This window comes from Zingiber officinale, chromosome 1B (genome assembly GCF_018446385.1).
Source record: "Zingiber officinale cultivar Zhangliang chromosome 1B, Zo_v1.1, whole genome shotgun sequence".
Taxonomy (NCBI): domain Eukaryota; kingdom Viridiplantae; phylum Streptophyta; class Magnoliopsida; order Zingiberales; family Zingiberaceae; genus Zingiber; species Zingiber officinale.
The window spans coordinates 132520678-132539272 of NC_055986.1; the positions used below are offsets into that span (position 1 = coordinate 132520678).

General features: G+C 41.2%; 1 protein-coding gene across 1 annotated transcript; it reads left to right on the forward strand.

Annotated features, from left to right (window-relative positions):
- The first annotated feature begins 370 nt into the window (after positions 1–370).
- Positions 371–1972, forward strand: LOC122042326 (berberine bridge enzyme-like 18). Its single transcript, XM_042602374.1, has one exon. It carries the CDS (start codon positions 371–373, stop codon positions 1970–1972), a length of 1602 nt encoding a protein of 533 aa, XP_042458308.1.
- Positions 1973–18595: the final 16623 nt, after the last annotated feature.

An 18595-nucleotide genomic window follows, 5' to 3' on the forward strand; every position in this document is an offset into this window, starting at 1 on the left:
ATAATGTTTCAATTTATAAATAATTAATAATAATTAAAATTATATTTTTTTTAAAAAAATAAATATATTTGAGATAAGTTAAAAAATATACAAATGACTATAATTAAATTTATAAAATAATTAAATATTAAATAAAATGATAAATTATATTAAATTAAAAACTATAAATTAAAAAGCTTATTAATGGTCTGACTATTAGAGATGCTCTTAGAATTTTAATCATTGGAAATATTTGAATGAATTTTTATAATATTAATATGACAGGTTAAAATTCTAAAAAAACCTCATTCATTCCTTAACAATTGGAGATGCCTAATCTCGATATTAAGGACCCGAGAGCGTGTTACAGACTGCAACGTGCAACCTTGCAATGGCGTCCGTCATTTTCTTGTGTTTCTTCTTCTTCCTCCTCTGCACTTCTCACGCAGCAAATGATACACAAGCCAACTTCCTCAATTGCTTTCTCGAAGCAACCGGAGGATCTTCCTCTTCTCCTTCGATGATCTACACTCCCAACGACACCTCTAATTTCGCCACCCTCTACCGCTCCTCCATCCAAAACCTCCGCTTCCTCTCCTCCGGCGCAGAGACTCCCTCCTTCCTCATCCTCCCCTCCGTCGCCCACGACGCGCAGGCCGCCGTCCTCTGCGGCCGCATTCATGGAGTCCGCCTCCGCGTCCGCAGCGGCGGCCATGACTACGAGGGCCTCTCCTACGTCTCCTTCATCAGTACTGACGAACCGTTTGCCGTCCTCGACCTCTCTGACCTCCGCTCCATCGACGTCGACGCCGAAGCCCGCACCGCCTGGGTCGGCGCTGGCGCCACCGTCGGCGAGGTATACTATCACGTGGCTGCCGCCAGCACCACCGCCGCGTTCCCTGCCGGCGTTTGCACCACGGTCGGTGTCGGCGGGCAGTTCAGCGGCGGCGGCATCGGGTCGTTGCAGAGGAAGTACGGCGTCTCCGCCGACAACATCGTGGATGCCGAGCTGGTCAACGCCGAGGGCGAGCTGTTGACCAGGGAGACCATGGGGGAAGACTTGTTTTGGGCGATAAGAGGAGGCGGCGCGGCGAATTTCGGCGTCGTCGTGGCCTACAAGTTGCGACTCGTCCCGGTGCCGCCCCAATTGACGCTGTTCTCCGTGAGCAGAACGCTGGAGGAGGGTGCGACGAGGTTGCTGCATTCATGGCAGAGCATCGCGCCGCGGGTCGCCGACGATCTATGGCTCAGGACCATTGCGCTAGCCGTCGGCGAGGCGCCGGTGAACCGCACGATCCAGGTCATTTTCCAAGGCCTTTTCCTCGGGCCCCGTCGCGGTATGCTCGAGGCCATCAATAAGAGTTTCCCCGAGCTGGGCGTGAGGGCCGAGGACTGCAACGAGTTGAGTTGGGTGGAGACGGCTCTCTCCCTCGACGGCCATTCATTGAATGATACCAGCGTGCTGTTGGACCGGCGGCCGGTGTACAACAGCTCCTTCAAGGGCAAGTCGGACTTCGTGAGGAAGCCCATCTCCGAGAAAGCATGGGAGGGGATTTGGGAGGTTATGATGGAGGGGGAGGAGGAGCCTCTGGTGATGATCCTTGAGCCATGGGGTGGAAGGCTTTGGGAGATAGAGGACGATGCCATTGCCTTCCCTCACAGGAAGGGGAATTTGTATAACATTCAGTACTTCATGAGGTGGTTTGAGACACAGACGGAGGTGACGGAGAGGCACTTGACATGGATGAGGAGGCTCTACGACTACATGGCCCCTCACGTGTCGAGCAATCCGAGAGCTGCGTATCTTAACTACAAGGACATCGACTTGGGGATCAGCACAGAGGAAGGCAGGACGAGCTACAAGGAGGCAAGCGCTTGGGGAAGTATATACTTCCTGCACAACTTTGAGAAGCTCGCGAAAGTCAAGGCCCGAGTTGACCCGGAGAACTACTTCTGGAACGAACAAGGCATCCCTCCTTTTGCTGCTTGGTGAATAAACAACTCCTTATGCTTTGTATTTGAATGCATTTAATTACAATATCAGGGCATTTGTACCGGTGGATGTTAATAATATCCGTCACTTTGTCAGAAAACCTTACCATTCTCTTAAATTTATTTTAACATTAAGTATTATTATTATTATTAATAAGATTCTTTAAAATTTATTTTTTTAACATTAATCCTTATTACTTAAGGGCACTCACATTAACCCTTATTATTTATTACTTAAGGGCACTCACATTAACCCTTATTATTTAGGGCACGTTATTCACTTATTCATCTATAGTTTTTATTTTGACATTAAATAAATACATTTTTAATTTTATTTACCTAATTTAAATTATTATTATTAAAAATAAATAATAATAATAATTTTAAATATAACTATCATTTAGTTAAATTAAAATCCTACCCTGCATCTAGGTATCAGAGAGAGATTTTGTGTGGATGTTATAATACCTATTCATATTAATTTTAATACCAATTGAGTATAGTAATATCTAATAAATTCTATCAATATGGAAAAAGGTATTACAATCACATTCCTCAAATTATATACAAAAAGTATCCTTTAAAATACTTCAAAATTTAAGTTACGCATTAAACATAACACAAATATAATATATATATATATATATATATATATATATATATATATATATATATATATATAGTAATCAATGCAGAAATATGAGATGAGTTTATATATGTCATATAAACTCTAAAACCTATTGAAAAGGAATGTTAATGAAGTTATTATCCATCCCTAGACTCAACTCCATTTCTAGTGACCCCGTGATCGCTCTATGGCTCACCACAACTTCTAACCTCTACTCGCCTTGAATCAAGCCGTAACCAACCATTTATATATATATATATATATATATTAAATTTCATAAAAGTGTTCGCTCTTGTATCCGTTGACTTTCTCAACAGATATCTTAACTAGTTTGTCATCATTTTCATAGACAACATCCTTATTTATTCCAGGAACAGAGAAGAGCATAGACAACACTTGAGGGTAGTCTTAGAAGCCCTGCGGAATCACAGGTTATACATCAAATTAAGTAAGTGTGAGTTCTGGTTGGAGGAAGTGGCATTCTTGGGACATATTATTACTAGTAATGGAGTAGTTGACCCTTCGAAAGTAGAAGCAGTGATGGAGTGGACAGTACTGAAAAGTGTATCTGATATTCACAGTTTCTTAGGACTAGTAGGTTATTACTGGAAATTCATCAAGGGGGTTTTCCTCTATTGCAATGCCCTTAACCGCCTTGACGAAGAAGAACCTCACATTTGAGTGTAGTGTAGATTGCCAAAAGAGCTTTGATACATTAAAGCAAGCCCTTACTACTACACTAGTTCTAGTTATGTCATGCAAACTTGATAGAAAAAGAACAAGTGGTAACTGTCAATTTCTTGGTCAGTACCTAGTAAGTTGGTCAAACAGAAAGTAACACTATACTGAAGCTGAGTACATAACCCTAGGGGAATGTGCATCTCAACTATTATGAATGATGCATATCTTAAAAGACTATCAATTAGAATACAAAAATATAAAAATTTCAATTGATAACATAAGTTCAATTAACTTAACCAAGAATCTGATTCACCACTCAAGGACTAAACACATAAAAGTGAAACATCACTTTGTAAGGGATCATGTATCTAAGGGTGACATTGTACTTAACTATGTTGAGTCCAAGTCAAACTTGACTGACATTTTCACAAAACTCTTACCCGAACTTGAGTTCAGTTCACTTAGAAGACAAATAGGGATGTCCTTAGTAGAATATAGTCTATTTTGAAGGCATTTTTCTCTTTACTATTACAATTTCAAAGTTTTATAAAAGTTTTTTTTTAATTCTTGGAAAAATATTTTTAAAATTTATATTTTATTAGTGTTTCAAAATTTGGACTTAGCCTAGGTCTCTACCCCCTAGAAAGCATGCACCCCTAGGTTTTAGCCAGAGCATCTCACAAGCACACAAGGATTACCTTGCTTGTATATGAAAAACACATAGAATGGTGTGAGATGCATAGGGTACTGCCTGAACTTCAGAATGCTTATGTTTGTGCATCAACATAATGTTGGGGTTGCAAGGTTACAAACATAGTCCCACATTGAAAACACATGGGAAAGATCATGGGTTTATAAGAGAAAGATATCTTCATTTGGCATGAGGCCTTTTGGGTAGAGCCCAAGAGAAAAACCATGAGGGTTTAGGCACAAAGTGGACAATATCATACCATTGTGGATATATCTAAATTCTTTTCGATCATACAATAGTATCAGAGCCTGGACTGCCAGAAGGTTTAACCGCTGACTGTGACCAAGAGCTATGATCTGATTGAACCATGTGGGTACAATATTGACCTCGAACAAAGAAAGTGGGGGCTCCTATGTTGGGATCAAGAGGACTAGACACCAGGCAAGAAGTCCTAGTTGCGGCTAGGTAAGGAAGTCCTAGTAGGTCGGGTGGACCGAAGGGCAGGAAGACCTGGTGGGTCGATGATTGGACGTGGGAAGCCTGTGGTCCTTTGTTTGAGGGGAGGGGGGATTGTTGGGGTTGCAAAGTTACAAACATAGTCCCACATTGAAAACACATTAGAAAGATCATGAGTTTATAAGAGAAAAATATCTCCATTTGGCATGAGGCCTTTTGGGGAGAGACCAAGAGCGAAACCATGAGGGTTTAGACCCAAAGTGGACAATATCATGTAATTATGGAGATATCTAAATTCTTTTCGATCCTACACATAAGTCTAGGCAATAAATATCATTTCACTTTGGGTCATCTTGCTGTGGACATTAGCCAATCACCCCTTTGCAAATCATTGACGCAGCTTGTGCCGCCACCATCCGCTGCCACCGTGAGCCGTCTGCTTGGATTCGTCGACCCCCAGCCTCAGCATCTCCGCTGGCCACTTGCAATAGAAAGCTCACCGTCGAGGTGGGAGCCGAAACCTAGGGTAGCCTTAATTATTTATGTTGATTAAGTATTAAGTAGTTAATAAATAATAGATTAATTATCCGATTGAGTAATTAACAATAAGTTTAATTACTAGATTTCTTATATTTATTGTTTAATAGTGATCAGTATAATTGATAGTTAATTTGATAAATTAATTGAATTATTAATGGATAATTAAGTTAATATCAATTAAGAGTTAATCGAGTTATTAATTTACTTAATTAACTTCATAGTTAATGGAATTGGTAATTGACTAAGAAGGATTTAAAAGAGTAATATATGAACAAATTGATAGGTTGAGCTCGAGTTAGACTATTTCATATTCTATACTTGTAGAATTTGGTCTCAAGTTAGACCCTCTATGTAACGCCCGAAAATTCTCAAAACTATTTTAGAGTTATTCTAAGATTTTTCTGGAATTTTTAGATATTTTTCCGGAATTTTCCGAGTATCGGAAGTAGCAAAAATAATTAGAACCGTAAAATAGCTTAGGCGGGAATCGAACCCGAGACCTATGATTTACAGATAAGATTAGTAACCGGTGAACCCAGCAGGGCCGTGCTGAAAGAAAGGAGAACCAAATATATTTATATTAGAGTTGGGTTCATTAAACCACTTAATATAAATAATAAACTTAAGTTGGAGTTGGGTTATTTTGGTTCGGCACACCTTCTCCTCTCAAACCCTCACCACCGCCGCCTCTCTCCTTCTCCTCTTCCTCACGCACGGCACACCAAGGCAAGGGTCAAGGGTTCACCTTCCGGCGACGACTCCAACACGAAGAGGTTCTTCTCGAACGCGAAGACGCGATCGGATCGTCGAGAGGATCACCTCCACCGGAACTCTAGCGAATAGAATCGTAAGAAATTACGATCAAGAGGTAAGAAACCCCTCACCTGCGGTATAATAGCTCCGTTTGGTTTCCTACGCATTAGTTTTAGCTATATGCAGGTTTTTCGGCACATAGGGTGTGTTTAAACCCTCCTCGAGGATTAGGGATTTAGTTGAGCACCTCTAGACGGGCCGGACACGTTGTTCTCCTTTAGTTGGAGATTCTAGACGCTGTCGGGTGCCTAGAGGTGATCTCCCTATTAGAGGAGAGAGTTGGAGCACACCAAGTGTTCGGTAAAATGTTAGGATAGCTAAATACCACCTCAGTCATGTTAAATGCTCAGTTAAATGCATTAGAGGCATTTAAACCAGCACATTAGTTTAGTTCAGTTTTATGGGACTACGGTCCAATGGGTGGGCTCCCACAGTCGCCTCTAGGTTCAGATAACCTAGCTCTAGGTTCAGATAACCTAGCTCTAGGTTCAGATAACCTAGAAACAACATGTTATATCAGTTAGCTATAGATATCAGTATTTTATTTTCAGTGGCACTGTACTGGATTAGATATCCATTGGGTTGGACTCCCACAGTCGTCCATAGCCCTGCTAAATTCGGGACTTGCAACCCCGGGTCTAGTAGGGATGCGCGCACAGCAAGTACAGTTGCCGGGCCCAACAGCATGTTTAGTATTTTCACCTATTATGTATTAGATTTCAAAACTCAAAATCAATTATGCTAGTTGAGTTTGTTTCCAGTTACAGATCTAGTTTCAGTTAGTTTAGCTATATTCAGTTCAGTGTTTATTTGGTTGCTTTGCCATGATTCCGTGCTTATGCCATGCTTATATGTTATGCCATGATTGTATTCTTATATGCCATGCCATGCTCAGTTTATTCAGTACATTCAGCATATGTTTTAAGCAGCATGATTTCAAAGCATATTTGCATCGTCACATGTTTTTGTGAGGTAGATGGTTTCTTACTAAGCTTTTTGGCTTACAGATACTATTTTCCTTATACTGCAGATACAGGAAAAAGGAAAATGGACTAGCAGAGGAAGCTGGAGGGCAATGCAAAGATGGTGGGTGTGTATGGAACTGGAATCAAAGGTCCTTAGGGGACGTAGCAAATTGAGCATTGGACTCTGTAGCATTTACTTTAGCAGTTTAGTTATTGGTTTGGGTTTTCATGTTCTAGGCACTTTTAGTTGTGTGTTGCCACGAATTCCTAAACTATGTATGCCCTATGTTAAGTTAGATTACTAGTTTATGTCGTTAAAATGTTATTACATGTTGTTAGAATAGTTTATGATGCATTAGTTAGATGTTATGGGGGGTTTCGGCACACCAAAGTGTTGGAAATCAGAGTTCCCCGGGTGAAATCAGACTCTGATCGGTCTCCCGACCAATCAGGGCCTGGCTGTGTCACTGGATCGGTCGGCCGACCGATCCAGTACAACACAGTAGCGAGTCCCCGATTTCCAGGTTCCTGGATCGGTCAGCCGACCGATCCAGACATACCTGGATCGGTCATGTCGACCGATCAGGACACTCCTGGATCGGTCGGTAGACCGATCCAGCTGGGGACAGAAGCGATGCAGCTTCGGGATCGGACAGCCGACCGATCCAGGGTCTTGTGACCGTACCAGTGTCAGCAGATCGGTCTGTGGATCGGTCCGGAGGGTGTTACCAGTGGTAAATACCTCCCCTAGCAAGTGTACAACTCTTAGGTACACCCAGAGCATTAAGTTTTGATCAGTTTAGTAGAAAAATTTTAATTAGCCTAGCTTTCCGCATAGCATAGTTTAGCAATAACTGTAGCGATTCGCCTTACAGCCTAGTAGTAGAAGGCGGGTCGTTACAGAGTGGTATCAGAGCCAAGTTCCATACTTCCTACACACACATCAGCATTGTGCCTACAGCTTCCAAGTAAGAACACCTCTACTTTATTTATGCTTCTTGTTTATTATTACAGTTCATGTTTATATACCTACTGCTTGTTAGTATGTGATAGTTTAAACATGATATCAATAGTTAGATAACTGTGATAGTGTTAGTTATACCTATGTTCTCTATGTCTTTAGAAATGGCACGAGGACGCCCAGCTAGAAGGGCACTAGCCATCGAGCCCCAAAGAAGAGGCGTGCGCAGTGCCTCCTCCACTTACAAAGACTAGTGGCTCTGAAAGAACTAGTCAACAAAGAACAGAAATAGCCACCTTAAAGGCTAATCAGAGAATACCCCATCACCCCGGAACCGAATTTGACGACTCTAGTCTTAGAGGTTCCACCACCAGCCTACAGACCAAAGCAAGCACCAGTAGTCCCAGCGGTGAGCCAAGAAAGGAAGCCTATCCGATCCAGTGGCAGTGAGTCAAGCCAGAGAAATTCTCAGCGCTAGTGAACCATGGGATGCACAAGCCTGGTTCAAAACACCGGAGAGATGGAGCTTCTGGACTGGCCTAACACGAGAAGGTGAAGTGTGCCTCCTTCGCCTGACAGGAGACGACGCATGTGGTGGGAAAGAATCGAACAAGCGCCCTGAACCGGATGACATGGGCTGACTTTGAGAAAGAATTCTTGAGGAGTTCTTTCATACGCGGGTTACAAATCGCCACTATGACGAGTTCACCGAGTTTCGGCAACCTATCAGTTGAGGAAGCCGTGAAGAAATTCAACAGGTCTCTGGTGCTGAGCTAGTCAGCACATAAAAGGAACGGATCAGTTGATGCTCAAGATGCCGAGGCCGAGATAGCAGAACGTGGTGGCGGCATACATAGCCACAAACCACAGAGGAGTTGGTGAGCGGCCTTGACCACGAGCATTACCACATGAAGCAGAGGCAAGTCTCCTCGAGTCCAAGGCCGGAAACCTCACACTCAAAAACAAAGAAGGCCACAAATGAATCGGAAAGGGAACTCCAACAAGCGCAAATCGTGGAGTGACTCAAAGGAGGACCATCTAGCAAGCGACCCGCTTATCCAAAGTGTGCCACTTGTGGGAGATTCCACCGGGGTTTGTCGCAAGGGCACACGAGGATGCTTGAATGTGGACAAGAAGGGTACATGGCCAAGCTGAACAAGACCGGTCTTCCTCACCCACAGCAGATCCAGTATGCAGGCCATATCAGATGCATGCCGCTCTAGAAGGTCCACTCATCAGCCAGGACCGATTAGAAGCCCCTCCATGGCGAATGCGAGGATCTACTCACTCACCGAGAGGACGTAGCAAATGCCTCGACGTGTCACAGGATTAGCATTTTTCAGTATAGTGCTACTGTTCTATTTGATATCGGGGCAACCCATTCATATATAGCCGGATGTTCTCCGAGAAATTAGAAATACCCCAGAGATACTCGGTCAGTTTCGACGGCACTACCTTCGGGAGAGGTCATGGATCGACGCATCGCCGAGCCGCTACCATTATAGCAGATGGAACTCTTCGTGATCCGATCCTGCTGAAATGATCGACTACGACGTCATCCTTGGGATGAACTTTCCGATCAAATACGGTGCTTCCATAGAGTGCCGTAAATAGAAAGTCGTATTCCAACCCGAGCGAACACAGTTCGAGTACATCGGAGAACCAAATAGAAAAGCCGAAAATTTCTCTCAGTATGAAGGCACGAGTTGATGGATTCGGATGTGCGGGTACCTAGCACATGTAGTCACTACTAGCCGGGACGAGAACAGCTAACAGAGGTCCGAGTTGTATGTGACTACCAGCAGTCTTCCCTGAAGAGTTACCGTGCCTAGCACCACCAGGAGATTGAATTTGAGATAGAGCCTTCCCGGCACCAATCCTATTTCCAAAGCGCCCACCGCATGGCTCCAGCAGAACCGAAGGAACTTCATGAGCAGCTACAGGAGCTACTTGACAGGGTTTCATCCCTAGTCACTCACCATGGGAGCGCCTGTGCTATTCGTGAAGAAGAAGGATGGAAGCATGCGGCTATGTATAGACTACAGAGCATTGAATCAGGTCACGATCAAGAACAGTATCCTCTTCCCGAATAGATGACCTGTTCGACCAGTTAAAGGGAGCAGCAGTGTTCTCAAAAATTGACCTCGGATCGGGATATCACCAAGTCGAGTCAAGGAGGGTGATATACCGAGGACAGCATACTGACATTACGAGTTCGTAGTCATGCCTTTGGCGTGACAAATGCTCCACTACATTCATGGATCTCATGAATAGGGTATTCAGGAGTATTTAGATAAGTTTGTCATTGTGTTTATCGATGACATTCTTATCTACTCGAGAACTCAGGAAGAACACTCGAGCACCGAAACTAGTATTGCAGACTTCACAGAATCCGACTATACGCCAAGTTCACGAAATGTGAGTTTTGGCTAAATCGGTGTCCTTCCTGGGTCACGTCATCTCAAAGGATGGTATTATGGTAGATCCCAAGAAGATAGAAGCAGTAAGTAACCGGAGGAGACCTAAGAACGCCAGGGAGATCAGGAGCTGATTAGCAGAGTACTAGGAAAATTTGTAGAGGACTTCTCCAGATAGCCTCCCCACTATAGCCTCACCGGGAAGAACAAGAAATTTCGGTGGACAGAGTTTCCAAGAACTCAAGAGGAGATTGACTAGTGCACCTATTCCGACTCTGTAAAAAGCTTCGATATATATAGTGACGCCTAAATTGGGATTAGGAGCAGTGTTGATGCAAGATGGCAAGGTAATCGCCTATGCCTCCAGACAACTCAAGGATTATGAGAAGAACTACCCTACTCATGATCTTGAGCTTGATGAGTGTTCGCTCTCAAAATTTGGAGACATTACTTGTATGGAGCTCAGGCAGAGTGTAGATCATCGGAGTCTCAAGTACTTCTTCACCCGGAAGGATCTGAATATACGACAGTGGCTAGAGCTGGTCAAAGATTATGACATAGACATCCTCTACCACCTGTGGAAAGCCAATAGGGTAGCAGATGCACTTAGCAGAAAATCCAGCGCTACCTTATTATCTCTAGCAGCCATGTCACCAACCCTACAGAAGGAGATCGTAGATTTCGGTCTCGAACTCATCGTTGGACAACTCTCTACTATGACCTTAGAGTCTACCTTGCTTGGTGATATTCAGTCAGCTCAGGATCAGGACCCTGAAATTCAGAAAATCAAGCAAGGGCTAACAGAATCAGAAAGTAGAGAATTCAGAGTGTCCGATAGCGGGGCGTTGTATTTTGGTGATAGACTCTGTGTTCCAGATCAGGAGGAGCTACGGAGACAGATTTTAGATGAGGCTCACAGGACTCCCTATGCGATGCATCCAGGCTCCACCAAAATGTATCAAGACCTGAAGAAACGTTTTTGGTGGCCCGGGATGAAGCGAGACATCGCCAGATATGTTAGCATCTGCCTCACCTGTCAGAGGGTCAAGGCAGAACATCAGCGACCAGGAGGGGTTCTGCAGCCTATACAAATCCCAGAATGGAAGTGGGAGGATATCTCGATGGACTTCATAGTGGGGCTACCCAGAACCACAAATGGTTTTGATGCCATCTGGGTAATAGTCGACAGATTGACTAAATCAGCCCACTTTTTAGCTATCAAGATATCCTACTCCATGGAGAAGCTAGCTCAGTTGTATCTCCAGGAGATCGTCAGACTACATGGAGTCCCACGAACCATCATTTCAGACAGAGACAGCAGATTCACATCACACTTCTGGGAGTGCGTACAGTCAGCATTGGGCACCAAATTGAAATTCAGCACAACATTCCATCCTCAGACAGATGGTCAGACGGAGCGAGTAAATCAGGTACTCGAAGATATGCTCCGAGCGTGTGCCCTAGACTTCAAGGGAAGTTGGTGCAAATATCTGAGTTTAGAAGAATTTACATACAACAACAGTTATCAGGCCACTATCGGCATGACACCTTATGAGGCACTCTATGGGCAGAGGTGCAGATCACCAATCTGTTGGTATGATAGTGGTGAACAGAAGGAACTAGAGCTTCAGACAGATCTAGTGGCAGATACCACGGCAGCCATCCAGCAGATCCGCCAGAGGATAGAGACAGCACAGAGCCGCCAGAAAAGCTATGCTGATACACGACGCAGACCCCTAGAGTTTTCAGTTGGGGATACAGTTTTCCTCAGAGTAGCTCCCATGAAGGGAGTCATGCGTTTTGGGAAGAAGGGCAAGCTAGCTCCCAGATATGTGGGACCATACCTTATCACGAAGAGAGTGGGCAAGGTAGCATATGAGTTAGAGCTACCTCAGGAGATGTCAGCCGTCCACAACGTATTTCATGTCTCCATGCTGAAGAAGCATATCCCAGACGCCACCCAGGTGATTGAGCCCCAGTTGGTACAGGTCCGTGATGATCTCAGCTATGACAGTCGGCCTATTCAGATAATAGACCGAGCAGTAAAGAAATTACGGAACAAGGAAGTACCATTAGTCAAAGTCAGCTGGCAAAATCACACAGCAGCAGAGGCGACTTGGGAGACAGAGGCCAGCATGAGACAGAAGTACCCAGAATTGTTCTAAGTTCGAGGACGAACTTTTTATAAGGTATGGGGGATTGTAACGCCCGAAAATTCTCAAAACTATTTTAGAGTTATTCTAAGATTTTTCTGGAATTTTTAGATATTTTTCCGGAATTTTCCGAGTATCGGAAGTAGCAAAAATAATTAGAACCGTAAAATAGCTTAGGCGGGAATCGAACCCGAGACCTATGGTTTCTGAGATAAACCCAGCAGGGCCGTGCTGAAAGAAAGGAGAACCAAATATATTTATATTAGAGTTGGGTTCATTAAACCACTTAATATAAATAATAAACTTAAGTTGGAGTTGGGTTATTTTTATTATGGTTTGGCACCTTCTCCTCTCAAACCCTCACGCCGGCGCCCCTCTCCTTCTCCTCTTCCTCACGCACGGCACACCAAGGCAAGGGTCCATAGGTTCACCTTCCGGCGACGACTCCAACACGAAAGAGGTTCTTCTCCGCGAGAGGAACGCGAAGACGCGATCGGATCGTCGAGAGGATCACCTCCACCGGAACTCTAGCGAATAGAATCGTAAGAAATTACGATCAAGAGGTAAGAAACCCCTCACCTGCGGTATAATAGCTCCGTTTGGTTTCCTACGCATTAGTTTTAGCTATATGCAGGTTTTTCGGCACATAGGGTGTGTTTAAACCCTCCTCGAGGATTAGGGATTTAGTTGAGCACCTCTAGACGGGCCGGACACGTTGTTCTCCTTTAGTTGGAGATTCTAGACGCTGTCGGGTGCCTAGAGGTGATCTCCCTATTAGAGGAGAGAGTTGGAGCACACCAAGTGTTCGGTAAAATGTTAGGATAGCTAAATACCACCTCAGTCATGTTAAAAGCTCAGTTAAATGCATTAGAGGCATTTAAACCAGCACATTAGTTTAGTTCAGTTTTATGGGACTACGGTCCAATGGGTGGGCTCCCACAGTCGCCTCTAGGTTCAGATAACCTAGCTCTAGGTTCAGATAACCTAGAAACAACATGTTATATCAGTTAGCTATAGATATCAGTATTTTATTTTCAGTGGCACTGTACTGGATTAGATATCCATTGGGTTGGACTCCCACAGTCGTCCCTAGGTTTAGATAGCCTAGTTAACCCTACTAAATTTGGGACTTGCAAACACGGGTCTAGTTAGGGATGCGCGCACAGCAAGTACAGTTGCCGGGCCCAACAGCATGTTTAGTATTTTCACCTATTATGTATTAGATTTCAAAACTCAAAATCAATTATGCTAGTTGAGTTTGTTTCCAGTTACAGATTTAGTTTCAGTTAGTTTAGCTATATTCAGTTCAGTGTTTATTTGGTTGCTTTGCCATGATTCAGTGCTTATGCCATGCTTATATGTTATGCCATGATTGTATGCTTATATGCCATGCCATGCTCAGTTTATTCAGTACATTCAGCATATGTTTTAAACAGCATGATTTCAAAGCATATTTGCATCGTCGCATGTTTTTGTGAGGTAGATGGTTTCTTACTAAGCTTTTTGGCTTACAGATACTATTTTCCTTATACTGCAGATACAGGAAAAAGGAAAATGGACTAGCAGAGGAAGCTGGAGGGCAATGCAAAGATGGTGGGTGTGTATGGAACTGGAATCAAAGGTCCTTAGGGGACGTAGCAAATTGAGCATTGGACTCTGTAGCATTTACTTTAGCAGTTTAGTTATTGGTTTGGGTTTTCATGTTCTAGGCACTTTTAGTTGTGTGTTGCCACGAATTCCTAAACTATGCCCTATGTTAAGTTAGATTACTAGTTTATGTCGTTAAAATGTTATTACATGTTGTTAGAATAGTTTATGATGCATTAGTTAGATGTTATGGGGGGTTTCGGCACACCAAAGTGTTGGAAATCAGAGTTCCTGCGTGAACAGAGAGTTGGCCTCTGTTATGGATCGGTCAGCCGACCGATCCATTTAACAGATAGCACCGATCCTCCGGATCGGTCAGCCGACCGATCCAGTACAACACAGTAGCGAGTCCCCGATTTCCAGGTTCCTGGATCGGTCAGCCGACCGATCCAGACATACCTGGATCGGTCGTGCCGACCGATCAGGACACTCCTGGATCGGTCGGTAGACCGATCCAGCTGGGGACAGAAGCGATGCAGCTTCGGGATCGGACAGCCGACCGATCCAGGGTCTTGTGACCGTACCAGTGTCAGCAGATCGGTCTGTGGATCGGTCCGGAGGGTGTTACCAGTGGTAAATACCTCCCCTAGCAAGTGTACAACTCTTAGGTACACCCAGAGCATTAAGTTTTGATCAGTTTAGTAGAAAAATTTTAATTAGCCTAGCTTTCCGCACAGCATAGTTTAGCAATAACTGTAGTGATTCGCCTTACAGCCTAGTAGTAGAAGGCGGGTCGTTACACTCTAACTAGAAGATAGTCAGCACATTCTATGGTTGAGGTGAGTAGTTTCTTATTGACCTCTATAATTTTGTTAATCTTAGTGCATGATTATTGATTGTTATATATTGATTAGATAATAGTTATTTGCTTAATTACCTTGACTCTAATCTAGATCAGTTCCTAAGTTTGATATTTTATTACTTGTCCTTAGATTGAGTCTATTTGATATCTATTCAGTCTCATTGTTCTAGTACCTCGCCATGCAGTCCTGGAAGTTAATTTTAAAAATTAATATTTAATTAAATTTATAACATGGGTGGATTTGGATCAATAATGTTAAGCATCATTTACGATTCAAGTTTAAACTACTAAGAACAGATAAATTAAATTTGGAATCAATAATGTTAAGTTCCGTTTGCGATTCTTAATTTAATTTCTAAAGATCACAATAGGTTGTTAGTAAAGGTTCAGGACTTGTACAAAAATTTTGTACAGGGGAATCAATATGATATTCCGTATTGCAACCAACAATTGGTATCAGAGCTAGGGTTTGTCTCTGTGTGTTTGGTTTTCAGTTTAATTACGCACATGTCATATAGATATTGTGTGTGATTGGACCCTTGGACATGTCAAGGGTATTTTTGTATGTGCATGATTGTATTTATTCCCTGGATAAGGTCCAGGAGAGCCAGAGCCAGGGGATTCATATGCATGATTGTTGTGTGTGCATTTTTAAAATTCTGATGTCCAGGAATTGCACAGAGGAGGGGAATAAGAACCTCTTTATGTGACAAAATGTTGGTTGTTCCTCTTGGGCAAATTTTTGCCCCGACCGGTCTGACATTCGTGTGCACAGGTCACGCTCGCACCCAAGTCAACTTGGTTAAGTGCAATCCGAGCCTTGGATTTTCACCCCCCCCTGCGCACCCACGCGTGAGAGAGAGCCTCTCCCCATGCATTTGTTCACATCCTCAATGTATGTGAATCAATATAAACCAACAAAAGTGTCTTGAAACTCCCAATGTGGGACTAAAGTCACATTCACAATGGAACTTCTTCTCTTCCACCTCTTCTCCATTCACATTTAATCAACATTTTTTTCGTCCTAAAATCGCAACAAGTTTGGCAACAAAAATAATATTCGACCCAAATTAGCAACGAAATCTACAATAAAATATTTTCGTCGTAAATTCCCGACGAAAATTATTTTCGTCACAAAATTTATCTTAGATAGGACGAATCCAAGATTCCTCTCAGATTGAAATATTTTTAAAAATATTAAAAAAATTATAAGGGGTGAATCCCTGGATTCGTCTCCAATTCTGGGACGAATCCTGGATTTGTCCCAGAATCGATTTTTTTTTAAAAAAAAATAATCAAAAACTTTAAATATAGACCTAGAGACATCAGAATTTTATGAAACAAGTTTCTATGAGTTCGTATCATTTTCTTGATCATAAAAATATCCTCATCCATAATTTTGACCTAATATTTTGAGTGTGATGATTTTTTAACCCGAATTTGATGTAATTCAGGTTAAAAAATTATCACACTAAATAAATTAGGTCAAAATTATAAATAAGGACATTTTTATGATCAGGAGAACGATATGAACACATAGAAACTTGTTTCAGAGAATTCCGATATCTCTTGATCCATATTTGAGCATTCCAATTTTATTTATCTTTTTTTTTTAAAATTTTTTTTATATTCTGGGACGAATCTAGGATTCATCCCAGATTTCGGGATGAATTCAGGATCCGTCCTAGATTTTTGGGATGAATCCTAGATTCGTCCCCAATTCTGGGGTGAATCCTAGATTCGTCCCAGAATTGATTTTTTTAAAAAAAATAATCGAAAGCCTTAAATATGAACCTAGAGATATCAAAATTTCATGAAACAAGTTTCTATGTATTTGTATTATTCTCTTGATCGTAAAAATCTCCTCATCCATAATTTTAACCTAATATTTTGAGTGTGGTGATTTTTTAACTCGAATTTGACGTAATTCGGGTTAAAAAATTATCACACTCAATAAATTAGGTTAAAATTATAAATAAGGACATTTTTATGATTAGGAGAATAATATGAATACATAGGAACTTGTTTCATAAAGTTTCGATATTTCTAGATCCATATTTCAGTCTTCCAATTTTATTTATCTTTTTTTTTTATATTCTGGGACGAATCTAGGATTCATCCCAGATTTCGGGATGAATTCAGGATTCGTCCCAGATTTCGGGACGAATTTAGGATTCGCCCCAAATTTTAGGGACAAATCCTTGGATTCGTCCCAGATTTTTGGGATGAATCTATGGATTTGTCCCCAATTCTGGGACAAATCCTAGATTCGTCCCAGAATTGATTTTAAAAAAAAATATGAAAAAATAATTGAAAGCCTTAAATATGGACCTAGAGACATTAGAATTATATGAATAAGTTTCTATGTGTTTGTTTCATTCTCCTGATCGTAAAAATATTCTTATCCATAATTTTGACCTAATATTTTGAGTGTGGTGATTTTTTTAACCCGAATTTGATGTAATTCAGGTTAAAAATTGTCACACTCAATAAATTAGGTCAAAATTATAAATAAGGATATTTTTACGATCATGAGAATGATATGAACACATAGAAACTTATTTCATAGAATTTTGATGTCTCTAGATCCATTTTTGAGCCTTCCAATTTTATTTATCTATTTTTTTTTATTTTTAATATTCTAGGATGAATCTAGGATTTGTCCTAGATTTCGGGATGAATTCAGGATTCATCCTAGATTTTTGGGATGAATGCATGGATTCATCCCCAATTTTGGGATGAATCCTGGATTCGTCCTAGAATTGATTTTTTTTTTAAAAAAATAATTAGAATCCTTAAATATTGGTCTAGAGACATTGGAATTTCATGAAATAAGTTTATATATGTTCATATTATTCTCCTGATCGTAAAAATATCATCATCCATAATTTTGACCTTCTATTTTGAGTGTGGTGATTTTTTAACCCGAATTTGATGTAATTGTGTTAAAAAATTGTCACACTCAATAAATTAGGTCAAAATTATAAATAAGGATATTTTTACGATCAGAAGAATGATATAAACATATAGAAACTTGTTTTATAGAATTCTGATATCTCTAGATCCATATTTGAGTCTTCCAATTTTATTTTTATATTTTTTTAATTTTTATATTCTGGGACGAATCTAGGATTCGTCCCAGATTTCAAGACGAATTCAGGATTTGTCTTAGATTTTCGGGACAAATCCATGGATTCGTCCCAGAATTGATTTTTTTTAAGAAAAAAGGAAAAAATAATCGGAAGCCTTAAATATGGACATGGAGACATCAGAATTTCATAAAACAAGTTTTTATGTGTTTGTATCATTCTTCTAATCGTAAAAATATCCCCATCCATAATTTTGACCTTCTATTTTGAGTGTAGTGATTTTTTGATGTAATTCGGGTTAAAAAATTGCCACACTCAATAAATTAGGTCAAAATTATAAATAAGGGCATTTTTACGATCAAGAGAACGATATGAACATATAGAAACTTGTTTCATAGAATTCCAGTATCTCTAGATCCATATTTGATCCTTCCAATTTTATTTATCTTTATTTTAATTTTTTATATTCTGGGGCGAATCTAGGATTCGTCCCAGATTTGGGGACGAATCCATGGATTCATCCCAAAAATAAAAAATTCAAAAAAATAAAATAACAATTGGAAGTCTCAGATATGGGCCAAGAGACATCAAGATTTTATGAAACAAATTTTTATGTGTTTGTATCATTCACCTTATCATAAAAATGCCCTCATTTATAATTTTGACTTAATATATTGAGTGTGGTGATCTAATTCATGGTAAAAATCACCACACTCAATATATTAGGTTAAAATTCTGGATTAGGATATTTTTATGATCAGGAGAAAAATACGAATGCAAA